General features: G+C 37.1%; 1 protein-coding gene across 2 annotated transcripts in view; it reads left to right on the top strand.

The window, feature by feature from the left end:
- Window positions 1-11,397, top strand: part of LOC122653622 (coatomer subunit zeta-1-like) — a 31,488-nt gene extending 20,091 nt beyond the window's left edge. Inside the window, exons 3-6 of one of the 2 annotated variants that reach the window (XM_043847528.1) lie at window positions 8,370-8,517; window positions 8,644-8,718; window positions 10,751-10,835; window positions 11,028-11,397. In XM_043847528.1, coding sequence (XP_043703463.1) covers window positions 8,370-8,517; window positions 8,644-8,718; window positions 10,751-10,835; window positions 11,028-11,087 — 368 coding nt within the window. In that variant the 3' untranslated portion in view covers window positions 11,088-11,397. Of the gene's footprint in view, window positions 1-8,369; window positions 8,518-8,640; window positions 8,719-10,750; window positions 10,836-11,027 lie in introns of both variants that reach the window. The other variant, XM_043847527.1, reaches the window with a different exon arrangement.
- Window positions 11,398-12,509: the final 1,112 nt, after the last annotated feature.

Below are 12,509 nucleotides of genomic sequence, written 5' to 3'. Positions count from 1 at the left end.
AGTTACATTTCACCTTGGCATTCCATCCTCAAACTGATGGTCAGTCTGAAAGGACCATCCAGATTTTAGAAGATATGTTGAGAGCATGCATGATTGACTTCAAAGGAGATTGGAGTGACTATTTGGCATTGATAGAATTTGCATATAATAACAGTTATCAATCCACGATCAAGATGACACCCTATGAAGCACTCTATGGAAGGAAATGTCGATCACCTATTTGCTGGACTGAAGTAGGAGAGAGGCAGATTTTGGGGCCAGACTTTGTATTACAGACATGTGAAAAGGTGGAGTTGATACAGAAAAAATGAAGACTGCCCAGAATAGACTATGGAATCAAAACTCGATCGAAACCGCCGAGACAACTCGGTTTCGACAGGTTCTGAGACGAGTTGAGCATAAACTTTAAAAAATCCCAGGTTTCGCACTGGTTTCGACCTATGGTTTCGGTCGAAACCTATGCGAAACCGTCAAAACCAAGGCTGTTTTTAACTTTTTCAATGGGTTTTCACTTTTTCAATGGGTTTTCACGTTTTTCAATGGGTTTTGACGTTTTTCAATGGGTTTTCAATAGTTTTTGAAGAAAAATAGTACATAGACGTGTCGTTTCTTCTTTTTTACTTTCAAACTATTTGTCTTTTTCTTTTTTTTTGCTTTCAAACTCTGTCTTTTCTTATTTTTACAAAAATGACTCCCTTACACTCCACTTAAAAAGTTTTATTTTTTCTTTTGTCATTTTACTTCACTTTTACTAATTTACCAATGTGAAATCTGTTTTTAACTTCATTTCACTGCAAACTAAATGGGTATTAAGAGTTACTTTGTATGAGTATGAGTCCATCAACAAAATGCACATTTTATTAAGGATAGGTATAGAAAGATTATAAAAGTCACAAACAGTAAATCTTTATGGTCCTACCTTCAGATCAGCTTACTAAAAGACTAAAAGTTTGATCCCATGAAATAATGGCAACCACATGATATGTCATCGATCTTCAGTCAAATTCTAGAAACTGTTTGGGGTAGGGATCCAAAAAAGCAAACACAAAAAGAAAATTACCTAAAGTATTCATTATGGTGATGACTTCGGGCGCCATCCTTCATAGCAGAAACCCCTAGTTCAGCACAACATCATGGTGGTAGCTTTGAGAGCGTCGGATCAGCATCACATAGTGGGTATGGATCGTATGGGGGTGGATATGCTGGTGGACCATCCTTTGAGAGCACTGCTACATATGGGTATGGGGATAGGTCAGGTGCTGGGTCATCTCTTGTCGACAGTATATTCGGGTATCCATCCGAGCCATCTGTGTAGGCTCCACCTTCTTACACTCTCGGTAAACTCTTCCCTAGATTAGGATATCTTGGACAAGTTGATGATGGGGCTTATAATTGGGCAGTAATGGACTATCAGACCAATTGGTCCCATAACATGTCATGGGATACGTATGTTGTGCATTCGGAGGAACGGTTTCGCAATCTTCAGTAGTACGCTGCTCGTGGATTAGACCCACTAAGAAACTCCGCATGGAATTGAAGAGGGGCATTTTAATATTTTATTTGGATTCAATGTATTATTCAGGGTTCAAGTACTTTATAATTATGTGAACTAATTATAAATTTATAATACCAGTGTAGTGTCTGTATCGTATCAGCGCGTACGTTAGTAAACTTGGGTTAATAACCATAAGTACTATTTTCAGTGATTTTTTTGTCAATGTAATTCATGGATTGTGTTTAAAATGTGAAAAATAGGCAACCTGCAAAAAATCAGGCCTAAAAAACCTTGTTTTAGGGTCGAAACCTTGGTTTCCCCATCAATGGGAAAAAATCCCAGGTTTCGACCGAGATATGGTCGAAACCGAGACGAACTCAATTTCTGGCTTGTCGAAACTCGAGTCTTAGAACCTTGGAATAGACAGAAGAGTTATGTAGATTTGAGAAGGAAGCCCCTAGAATTTGAAGAGGGTAGCAAAGTATTCTTGAAGGTAGCTCCAATGAAAGGAATTATGAGATTGGGGAAGAAAGGAAAGTTGAATCCGAGTTATGTAGGACCCTTCGAAATTCTTGAAAGAGTTGGACCAGTGGCTTACAGGCTTGCTTTGCCACCGAAGTTATCCAATGTCCACAGTGTTTTCCACGTATTAATGTTAAAGAAGTATGTTGGTGATCCATCACATGTTTTGAACTATCAACCGCTACAGTTGAAGGAGGATCTTTCTTATATAGAAGAACTAGTAGAGATTCTAGATCAGAAGGATAAAGTTTTGTGGAACCGAGCTGTCCCATTGGTGAAAGTCCTTTGGAGGAATCATGCAAGCCAAGAAGCATCGTGGGAGCTTGAGTCCGATATGCGAGTACAGTTTCCCCAATTGTTTGATGATCACGGTATGTCAATTTCGAGGACGATTTTTTGATAAGGAGGGGAGGATGTAATACCCCGATTCTAGAACTGTCAATTTAATAATTGTTAATTGGTAACTTGGCAGAATGATTGGACTGGACAGAAGGGGATCGATTCTAATGTATAATGTTGCTAGATTATGGTAAGATTCTAATGCATTTATGGTTTTGCATGTGTTATGACGATTGTTGGGCTTATATTTGATTGATGGCCATATTTGGGCTTTAAGTTGTTTTTATGGCCCATGATTCTATTTTATGGGCCTAGTTGTATGATATGTTTATATTTTGGTTCTTTTATGTCATGGGTTTAAGATTGGTTCTTGATTAGTCCAATTTTAAGTGATTGTTAGTCTAGTGCTAGTTAGAATAGTGAACTAAGGGCATAATAGGAAAGACCCTAGATAGATACCATATAATGTTTCACTATTGGTTGTAAGGATTAGGGTTAAGAATTATGGTTTAGTTTTATGGGTATTTCAATGAGAAGTCCTACTAATTACAAGTTTGCCATTTCCTATAAATCATCTCTTTGGAGGAGTTTTGCTCATTACTTAAGATTCTCTAAGCTTAATGAAATTATGTTAGGAGAAGGAGAAAAGAGGGGTTTAGCTTGAAGATTGTGAAATTGAAGACTTATGAAGGTGGATTGAAGGGATTAATGAAAGATTAGAGCTTGAGATTGAAAAGGTGTCTTCTTACAAAGGATTTGAAGGTAAGAAAGTTTAGATTAATGTTTGGTTTTACATACAAGTAAAGAGGTTTTGATGATTAATAATCTTGATGATTTAATTAGGTTGTTTTAATACTAGATTATTGAAGGATTGAAGAAATCTCAAAGTTTGATTGTGGATTCAAGTGAAGAACACTTGAAATTGAGGGTTTTCCATTGGAGAAGAAGGTATTTTTATTTTGTTTCTTTAACTGATCAAATTGGAAGTTGTTTGATGTTTCTAGGAGGTTTAGAAGCCTTGTTTTGATGGGTTTTAGTTGGGATTTTCATATATGAAAGCTTGGGATCGAAATCCCCAATTTTCGGGTAGATTGACCTTTATGCATTCTAGGTGTCATATCTCTCTCATTTTAGATTGAAATTGAGTGATTCTTGTTTCTGGTGAAAGAAGACTTCCGTAGTTTCATGTTTTGTGAAATAGGGTTTTTCCTAAATCTGCTCGTAACGGGGTCAAAAACCCCCTTGAAATTACCACATATCTTGCTGAATTTTAAATTCTGGGCAGACTGACCTCTGTGTACTCGAGGTGGCATAACTCACTCATTTGAAGTGCAAATAGGATGTTTAAGGAGGCATTAGAAAGTAGACTCCTAGGGCTTCATTAACTATGTTTTGAGTTTTTCCAACAATGCATGGAAGTGGGTCGAATACCCCTGAAAGTTTGAGGCAGAACATGAAAGTTCTGCTATATTTTGCCCAATTGTCCTATACTGTTCATTCTTTTGAGTGCTTTCTTTAGGATTTGTTCAAGAACTATAAAGAGACTTTTTGGTGACCCTTAGGGCCACTCGAAGATTGGATCAAAGTTGGAAATATTGGGAAGCGTTGGAAGGTGAGTAACGATACTCAATCATGTTAGGACATGTAGTTATTAAGCTATGCATGTATGATTGAATGACATACTCTACGTTAGTTATAAATTATGTTTGCTTAATAGATGTAAAGAATGCAAGATAGAATGTGAGTACATAGACTCAATAAGAGAAGAGATTATAATTATATGTCATGTATAAAGTGATTGATTGGACTCACAAGAAAGAATGGAATGAATGTTATGTACTTGTGATGTGCATGCAAATATGATAGGTTTCCTAATGTAGTCCTAGAATAGGAGATAATCCTACTAGGAGCCAGATAAAAGCAAGGTCTGGACAAGCCTGCTGTTTGGGGCTGTTTTAGGGCAAAATTAGGGTTTAGGATGGGAATTTGGGAATGGGGTTTATAGGGTATTAATGGGCAGGTCTAGGGGGTCAATATGGTATAAAAAGGTTAGGGTTTGGATGAGTTTTGAAATTCTGCAATTCTGGACAGAATTGAGTTGCAGGTTTTGGGCTTTAATGGAGTTAGGGTTTATGGGATTCAAACAAAAAATAAAGGGGACCAATTGGGGGAAAGGATTAGAGGGTTAGAAGAAGAAATTGGGTGTCAAACTTACTGGAGATTCCATTGGCAGCAGCTTGAACAGATGTGAAGGATAGAACCACCTTCGAATTGAAGAAGATCCTCCCAGCCGTCACGGCGTAAGGAGTCAACCGGATTCCACCAGTCCCTTTCCACCTTGATAGAACCACAAGGATGCACACTCAACAGAGCAACACTCAACAGAGCAGGGCAGCAACTATGGCAGCAAACAAAAAGCTTTTCATTAATCAAATTCGTGTTCAAGGCTTTGCCCCCTTACAACCTTATATAAAAGACTCAAAAGTAGACTTCTACTCTAAAAAGGAAAGGCCTAACCCAATCTCTAACCTATTAGATAACTTAAACTGACTAGGAAACTAAAATAGACTCAAAATAGAGTCCTAATGACTTAAAAACAACTTAAACTACTTAAAATAAAAAAGATTCCCTACTAGCCAATAGGATATAAGAACCTCTTAGCCAATAGGATCACTTCACTTAAATTAGACCAATTGAACCAATTGGATGCAACCAATTTAAACCGGTTCAATTAAAAACATAAAAATAAACTAAATATTGGGCTAATCCCGTATGCAACCCATGTACCCCTCTTTTAGGCCCAGAAAAGTGGCCTATTATATAGAAAACCCATGGGATCAAAGGCCCAACATACATATAACCCAACCCTAGACTTATTTCTAAAGAAATAAGCCCATTTCGGTGACGAATCTGCATCATTTCCTATGTATCATGTATATGTACTCTCATTATGTATACAACTATGTATTACCCTATGTATTATACACATGTTCATGATAGGGTTAAGAATGATTAAGAGAACGGTATACTTGTACACAATGAAAGTTAAAGGTTTACGAAATAATGTAATTTAAAGCCTAAATCAATACACGACTCAGAATGGAATTTATAGGTGTTTTGAGAGGCATTAAGGCTAATGCCAAGACATGACCCGACACAAAAGCTTTGAGAGGTGTTGAGGCTTTAGCCAAGACACGACCCGGCATGTGGGGGATATCATTTCCAATGAGGAGTTGAGACTAAAGCTAAGGATAATAAACGGGTACTATTTGAATGATATAAAGAATGATGGAAATAATGAATGATGCATGTTACCATAGTAATGATTATAGATTATGTGTATGCTTAATTATTAATGATTGTTTATCTTGTTCACTGGGCTGTCAAGCTTATTCCATTATTATTAAATGTTTTTACAGAGAAAGGAACTAAAGATAAAGGGAAGGGAATTGTGATGGAGCAGGATCACTCAGATTGAAGTAGACCTTCCTAATCTTCAAGTTTAGTTAAGGTTAATACTATGACTGTTTAGGCATTTATTATGAATGATGTATAAGGATTCTATTTCATCAAGGATGATTGTTATTAATAGGGATAGATGTCAACATGTGTTACTACCCGATGTCTGGGCATTGGAGTTATTTTTTTGGTTTATCAGTTTTAATTTCGATGCCATAAACTATGAAAGTTCTCACTAAGACTCTGATAGATATTATGTCTTGGATCTTTTTAATGGATAATTGTGATGGTGATGGAGTTTTAAACTTCATAATTATTAAGATCCAAGCATAGTATGTTTTTAATGAGAATGTTTAAGTTTAACTTGCACGAACCCCAATTAGATCCTGTGTCATGGGCCCCACTAGGTTTGGTCGTTCTGGGGGTGTGACAACTTGCTCAAGGCTGAAGTCATAAGAGGATTATGACACCTCTTGCCACATGTCATCTTAAGATTATAATTTAAAATAAAATAAATAAAGTGATTACTATGATTACGTTTTGGTTATTTAAGCGATAGTCTTTGGAAATAGAGAACTACATCTTTAGCATTGACTTCAGCTTTGGTTTTATGAGTTAGAAAAAAAATCCTTTGTCTCTTAGAAACAAAATAAATCTTCTCTTTTAAGTTCAATAGTTGAAGTAGGATTTTAGCAAGTGTTGTCACTAGTGGTTGTCTTGTACCTTTGCTGCTATGTTAGAGAAAAACTACAATTCCATGGAGGTGTTGCACTTTTGGCACTCAAGGTAAACTGTTCTCTCATTCCATGTGATGGAAATTTTAACTGAAATTCCTATCTCTACAAATGGATTGATCTTGAATTCTAATATGATTAAAATATTAATTTTATTTCCATATATATATATACTCCAGCTTGAGGGACTATCGTGAGTTATGTCGAGTTGTAGAGTTTAGGTTTGTGTCTAAGTTGAGTCTGAGTTTAGTTGTTAGGGATTAATATTAGTGTTTATTTTCCTTTATTATTTCCTTGTATTAGATTGTAATTAGGTGTGGAGTCTTAGTAGGTTTTGTAATTTGGTGTGGAGTCTTAGTAGGTTTTAAACCTACTAAGACTCTACTTTGCTGATTTATAAATAAAGGAGGAAGCCATGATTGGAGGTACAGAATCCTATCGTGGCAGGTTGGATTATCTTCTGTTGCTCTCTCTCTCTTCACAACTGCAGGTACTGATTTCAGATCCTGATTTGTTACAATTGTCATAATCATATGTTGATTTTCAACCTCATTGCACATGACCATGTGTCTGGAGAATGCCTTGAAATTGTTTGAAAAACTACCTTTTGTTTGTAGAACAGGACCATCAAAAAAACAATGGGTAATACATGAACACCATAGGGTTGAGGTGGGCCACCAAGTTTGACATATTATCTATCAAGGACATTCACTATCTATCCAATGGTTGTAATACAAAATAATAATTCATGTGGCAAAATGGGCCTGGCAACTGGAAGCTCTTTTGGCTATGGATCTCTTTTTCCATTATATATATCTCCCCCCCCCCCCGAAAAAAAAAAAAAAAAAAAAAAAAATGGAATGCCCATCCCATATTTGATCCAAAATGCATTATAGTTCTTAATGGACATAGCAATAAATAATGTCTTTCATCTGTAAACAGTATCTACATTCAGTTATGCATTTAAATAAGTACATTCTATATGCTTTTCCATTTCTATGTGTATTCTAAGATATTCTTGTTTGTCTTAATATGTCAGGCTTTTCATGTCTATTCACTAGGTCTCTCTTAAAACCAGCTTGCCTATATTTCTGTCAGTACTGAATACGTTAATCATTGGCTGAAGCATAATGTTTCTTTTTTTCTTTTTCTTTTTGTTCATTTTCTTATTTTAAAAATGATTTGAAGTTGTGGAATGCTTCCATAGAACAATTTTGAAGATCATTAAGCATTAATCATCGGTTAAAAGCGTGAAGAGTTACGGTTTGGTCAGTTAAATCAGTAAAAGGAACTTTGAGGTTTTTATGAAATCCCAAGTGGCAGAAATACTTAACCACTATAGATAGAGGTTTGGCCTCCATTTCTTGGTCTTAACTCCTATCGTAACTCAAGACAAAACTCAGCCTCTAATCCAAACAGAAAAGCAGCCAAATTGACCAGAATGTTACCAGCATGCTTTGGGAAAAAAACAAGAAAAATTGTGTTGGCTACTTTTCATTCCCAAAATAGTAGCATAATTTCTTAAGGTCTTGATTATATCTGCATTTGGTATATAGGCATCCTTCTAACCTTTTTTTTTTTTTTTTTTTTCAAAATGCACTTGGCAACATTTGATGTTAACATAATATGCAAATCACTTATGAATCTGTACAGATTTGCTGCTTTCTGGATTAGGACATCTCCATCTATCTACAATTCCTAGATATTTGGTTTTCTTTGCTGTTTTTTGGGTTTTCATATGCCAATTAAATCAATGTCTTCCTCATGGTTTGAGTTTCTCTTTTGTGAATTGAATTCTGTCTATGTTTCACCATCTACAGCGGAAATCACAATGTTAGATAATAACATTATTGTCTACAAGTTCGTTCAAGACCTACACTTTTTTGTCACTGGAGGTGATGATGAAAACGAGCTCATCCTAGCCACTGTACTTCAGGGATTCTTTGATGCAGTTGCCCTCCTCCTCAGGTATTTTTTGTCATACCGTGACCTCTACCTCCTCCTCATTAATCATTCTTCCATAATTTGGAAGTTGATACTTCCCTAATTAATACATTTATGCTACCTAACACCAGCTTGTCCTTGGTACAGAAGCAATGTGGACAAAAGGGAAGCACTAGAGAACTTGGATCTCATTCTTTTATGCCTTGATGAGATTGTTGATGGAGGGTATGCAATATATCCAAGCTTTTGTTGTCTTCATGATTCCTTTTTTCCCCAAAAGCGTGCATGTTGTAAGCCTAGTACCAAACTCTACAACCAAGTCCCAGTCTCACAGTAGGACCGCTCAAAGTTAATTCAGCAAGTTACTGAAGGTAAACCAGTAACCCAAACTATTAGTACACCCAAACAACTGGGGTGCTTCAGGTCTTGGATCTCTTAGGAACTTCTGAAACCTAACCAAAGACAACTCGAACCGCACCAGGTTCTGGACTATCATAGGGCATATACAGGTCAAACAACCAGAAACTAGACAATAACAAAGTTAACAACTGAAGTTGCTGTGATGGGGGGGCTTAAATTTCAATCGATGGTGAGATATAACACCAGTCCCAAATTGGAAAGTAAACACCACAAAATAGCAACTCACAGCAACTGTCAATTCAGCCATCAGATCAGGCCATTTAATTAATATCAAAGGAAGAACTTTGGGTAGACAGTCCCTTGGCTTTGAAGATATCAGTAGGAGAACTCCAAACCCAGATACTGCAGGATGTCTTCTTGCTTCTCCAACTCAGAACTTTGAGTCACAAATCAGTATAGCCTTCCAAGATCCAACAGCAAACCCAGCTGCATAGGCTGCACAGAAGGGTTTCGATTGCTTCACAGGTGCTTGATAATTGCAGAACAGATAAATAGGAACAAAAGAAATCAAAGAGGAAGAAGAAGGTATAGGGAAGGACCTCTCACCCATGGTCTCTCACCATAACTCTCTCACAGAGCAACTTATTCTCTTTTTTTCTTAAACTCCACTCTTATGGATGTGACCTCCCTTTCTTCTATTTATAAAATTAGGTAAACAATTACAAAGTAAACTCTCCATGCGTGAGAGAGTGCTGGACAATAAAAGTAACTCCTAAAATTCTATTACAATGAAAGAAAAGTTACTTTCTAAAACTGAAAATAGGAACTACCACTAGCAACTAGATTTGGTTAAAAAAAACTAGAAACTAAATATTGCAAACACAAATGGAAACTAAATAGGATCTTTTGATTTAGGCACAATCTAGCAACTTCTAGAACTCCCTCTCCATACAAGCTGGCATGGGTCCCATAGAATTCTGGAAACTCTTCAACAGTTCTCATGCAAGCTGTCAAATATCTTCTTTAAAATACTGCTAGTCTATGGCTATTTTGGGGCACAATAAAGCTGGACCAGTTGGCTTCATTATAACAAACACCTGGCCCCACAACTGAGGAATGACCAGTACCATGACTACTGTTCACATGAATGGTACCACATGAACAGTAACACGTGGATGATTCTCCTTCTTGAACTGCATTACTCCACAGCTCTCTCTCTCTCTCAGGGGGGGGGGGGGGGTAGGGATATGGATGAGCAAGGTAAATTTATTTAATTTGTGAGACTATCTGATCATGCATCTCCGTTCTCTGGGAGTGCTCCATTTGAATGGAGCAAAAGCTATCAAGAATGCCTGACTCCTATATAGGATGAAGGGACCTAAATGGAAAAGGTCAAAAAAAAAAATTCAAGCCTTCAGATTGATTTCAATTCCTCAACAGCAAAGCCCCAGACATTGATGCAAATGGCACGGGGTATTTCACTTTCCAATTGTGGTGCTGTGCTGATCATATTTTCAGTATGTCTTGGCCTTCTGTTCGTCAAATTTAAATTGCAGAACAAATGTAGGCTTCGGGCCTAACGATGAAAGATCCTAAAATAGAACCATCAACTATGCAAAACATTGAGTTACAAGAGAGGAGGAATGTTTATCCCAGAATCTGTGGAATTTGTTTAGTGCTCAGCTAGAAGTTTAATTTTAACTTCATACCATAATTGAACTGGGGGGAGGGGGTTGTGAAGGAGCACTTTTATGACACTCATTTCCAAATAAAAAGTGTTAACATTGCTGAGTGAACAGATTTTGGAGTTTTTATTTTCTACATAATGCTGCATCTAGTTTTTCTTAAAAAAAAAAAAAAACACTTATCTGTATTGACACCATCCTGTGTTTTGCAGTATGGTTCTTGAAACGGATGCAAACGTTATCGCCGGAAAGGTCGCATCTCATAGCATGGATGCTGGTGCACCCTTGTCAGAGCAGGTGATTTGGCTCACCCTCTTACTAAGCTTGCTTCCCCCCACCCCACCCCAACAGAAAAAAAAAAAAGGGAGAAAAATATGATGATGATGGTTATCAATAAAGAAGGGAGAAGGGGGGGGGGGAATAATTATGAATATTGTGATGCATCATTTTGGTTCCTAACAAGTGTCAATATACGTCCTGTTATTGCAGACCATAACCCAAGCTCTAGCCACAGCTCGTGAACATTTGACCAGATCCCTTCTGAAGTGACACATGCAACCATGCGTGACAAAGAAAGGGTTTGTTTAGCTGTTCACCTTTCAGATTTCTTTCAGGTAGGGCAGGGTGATTTGCTTTCTTCATTCTTATTTTACTCCGTCCAGATATTCAGGCTATTAAGGGATCCATTTTTGTTGTCTTTGGATGGAGTACAAGCACATGTTAGGTTGCACATACCCTGTTGTAACCCGCTATATCATGTCATGATTTGGGTACGAAGTGCATTGACATATGAATTGGTAAATTGAGGAATTGATGGTAAAATTTCTTAAAATATGTAACACTAGATCTAAGGGCTGAATCATATGCTTGAGGTCATTGTTTTTTTCTCTTCATGCCATTTCTAAGCCCTCTAGGCTTCATTATTAGTATTTCCCCAGCTTCACAAATTTTCCTTAATTAGATCGGGTAATTCTTTTATTATTTCAGAATTTTCTATTTCTTGAACTCGATTCAATTTCATATGAGATTTCAGCAGCATAACTTCTTCCATTTACATCTCTCATCAGTTCCATTTGAATGTCATGTAGACTATCTAAATTGTCTACTTCGCTCTTTGCAACTTTAAAAATATCTAAGATGCCAAAATTTTTCCTATGCCCACCTTTTTCTAAATTTTTTTCGTTGGGTAAACATTCTCTGTGGGGAGGGTGGCCCCTGCCTGCATGCAGGGGGCAATGAGAGGGTGCGCGAAAGCTCATGGGGGGCGGGATTTCCGCCTTTCAATAGTGGTTGGGGCGGTCATTTCGCCCCCCCCCCCCCCACACACACACACACACACTGTATGGGAGTGGGCAGTACACTCCCCAACAGCAAAACTTTTCACCCTTATCTTTTTAGGGTGGGAGAGCCCTCCCCCTCCCCCCTCCTTTTTTTGGGTGTTTCATTTTCTTTCTTATTTGTTAAGATAAACAATTGTATTTGTTTTTTTTTTTGTTTTTGCTTTTTGTTTCTTTGTGCCCCAATTTGGGGTGTTCCATTTTCCTTCAACAAATTTTGAATGGAAGCCATTTTTCTAATTTATATTTTATCATATTACAATAAAATATCTTGACAAATACAAGTTTCCTTGTAGATCAGTTTCTATTGAAACAAACAGAGCCTCTTAAGTTCAAATGAATAATAATGCATCACTTTTTTTTTTTTTTAATGAGAATGTTAATTTAATAAAACATCAAGTGAAATATGGTACATGCGTTTTCCTAGAACTAAATCGCAAACTTTGCTTAACCTGTCCTTATACGGCGGGTTATGAGCTACACTAATACAAGAGCTGTAATAGTAATAGTGACGAGGCTCCTGCTATTATGGGGTTTGGGAGGGGCAAATGTACGCAGCCTTACCCCTTGGCTTTGTAAGAAAGGCTGTTTCTAAATTTTGAACTAGCAATCAACAAGTTGCAATAGCACAACT

This window comes from Telopea speciosissima, chromosome 3 (assembly GCF_018873765.1).
Source record: "Telopea speciosissima isolate NSW1024214 ecotype Mountain lineage chromosome 3, Tspe_v1, whole genome shotgun sequence".
NCBI lineage: Eukaryota > Viridiplantae > Streptophyta > Magnoliopsida > Proteales > Proteaceae > Telopea > Telopea speciosissima.
This window is presented reverse-complemented; position numbering and strand designations above follow the sequence as displayed.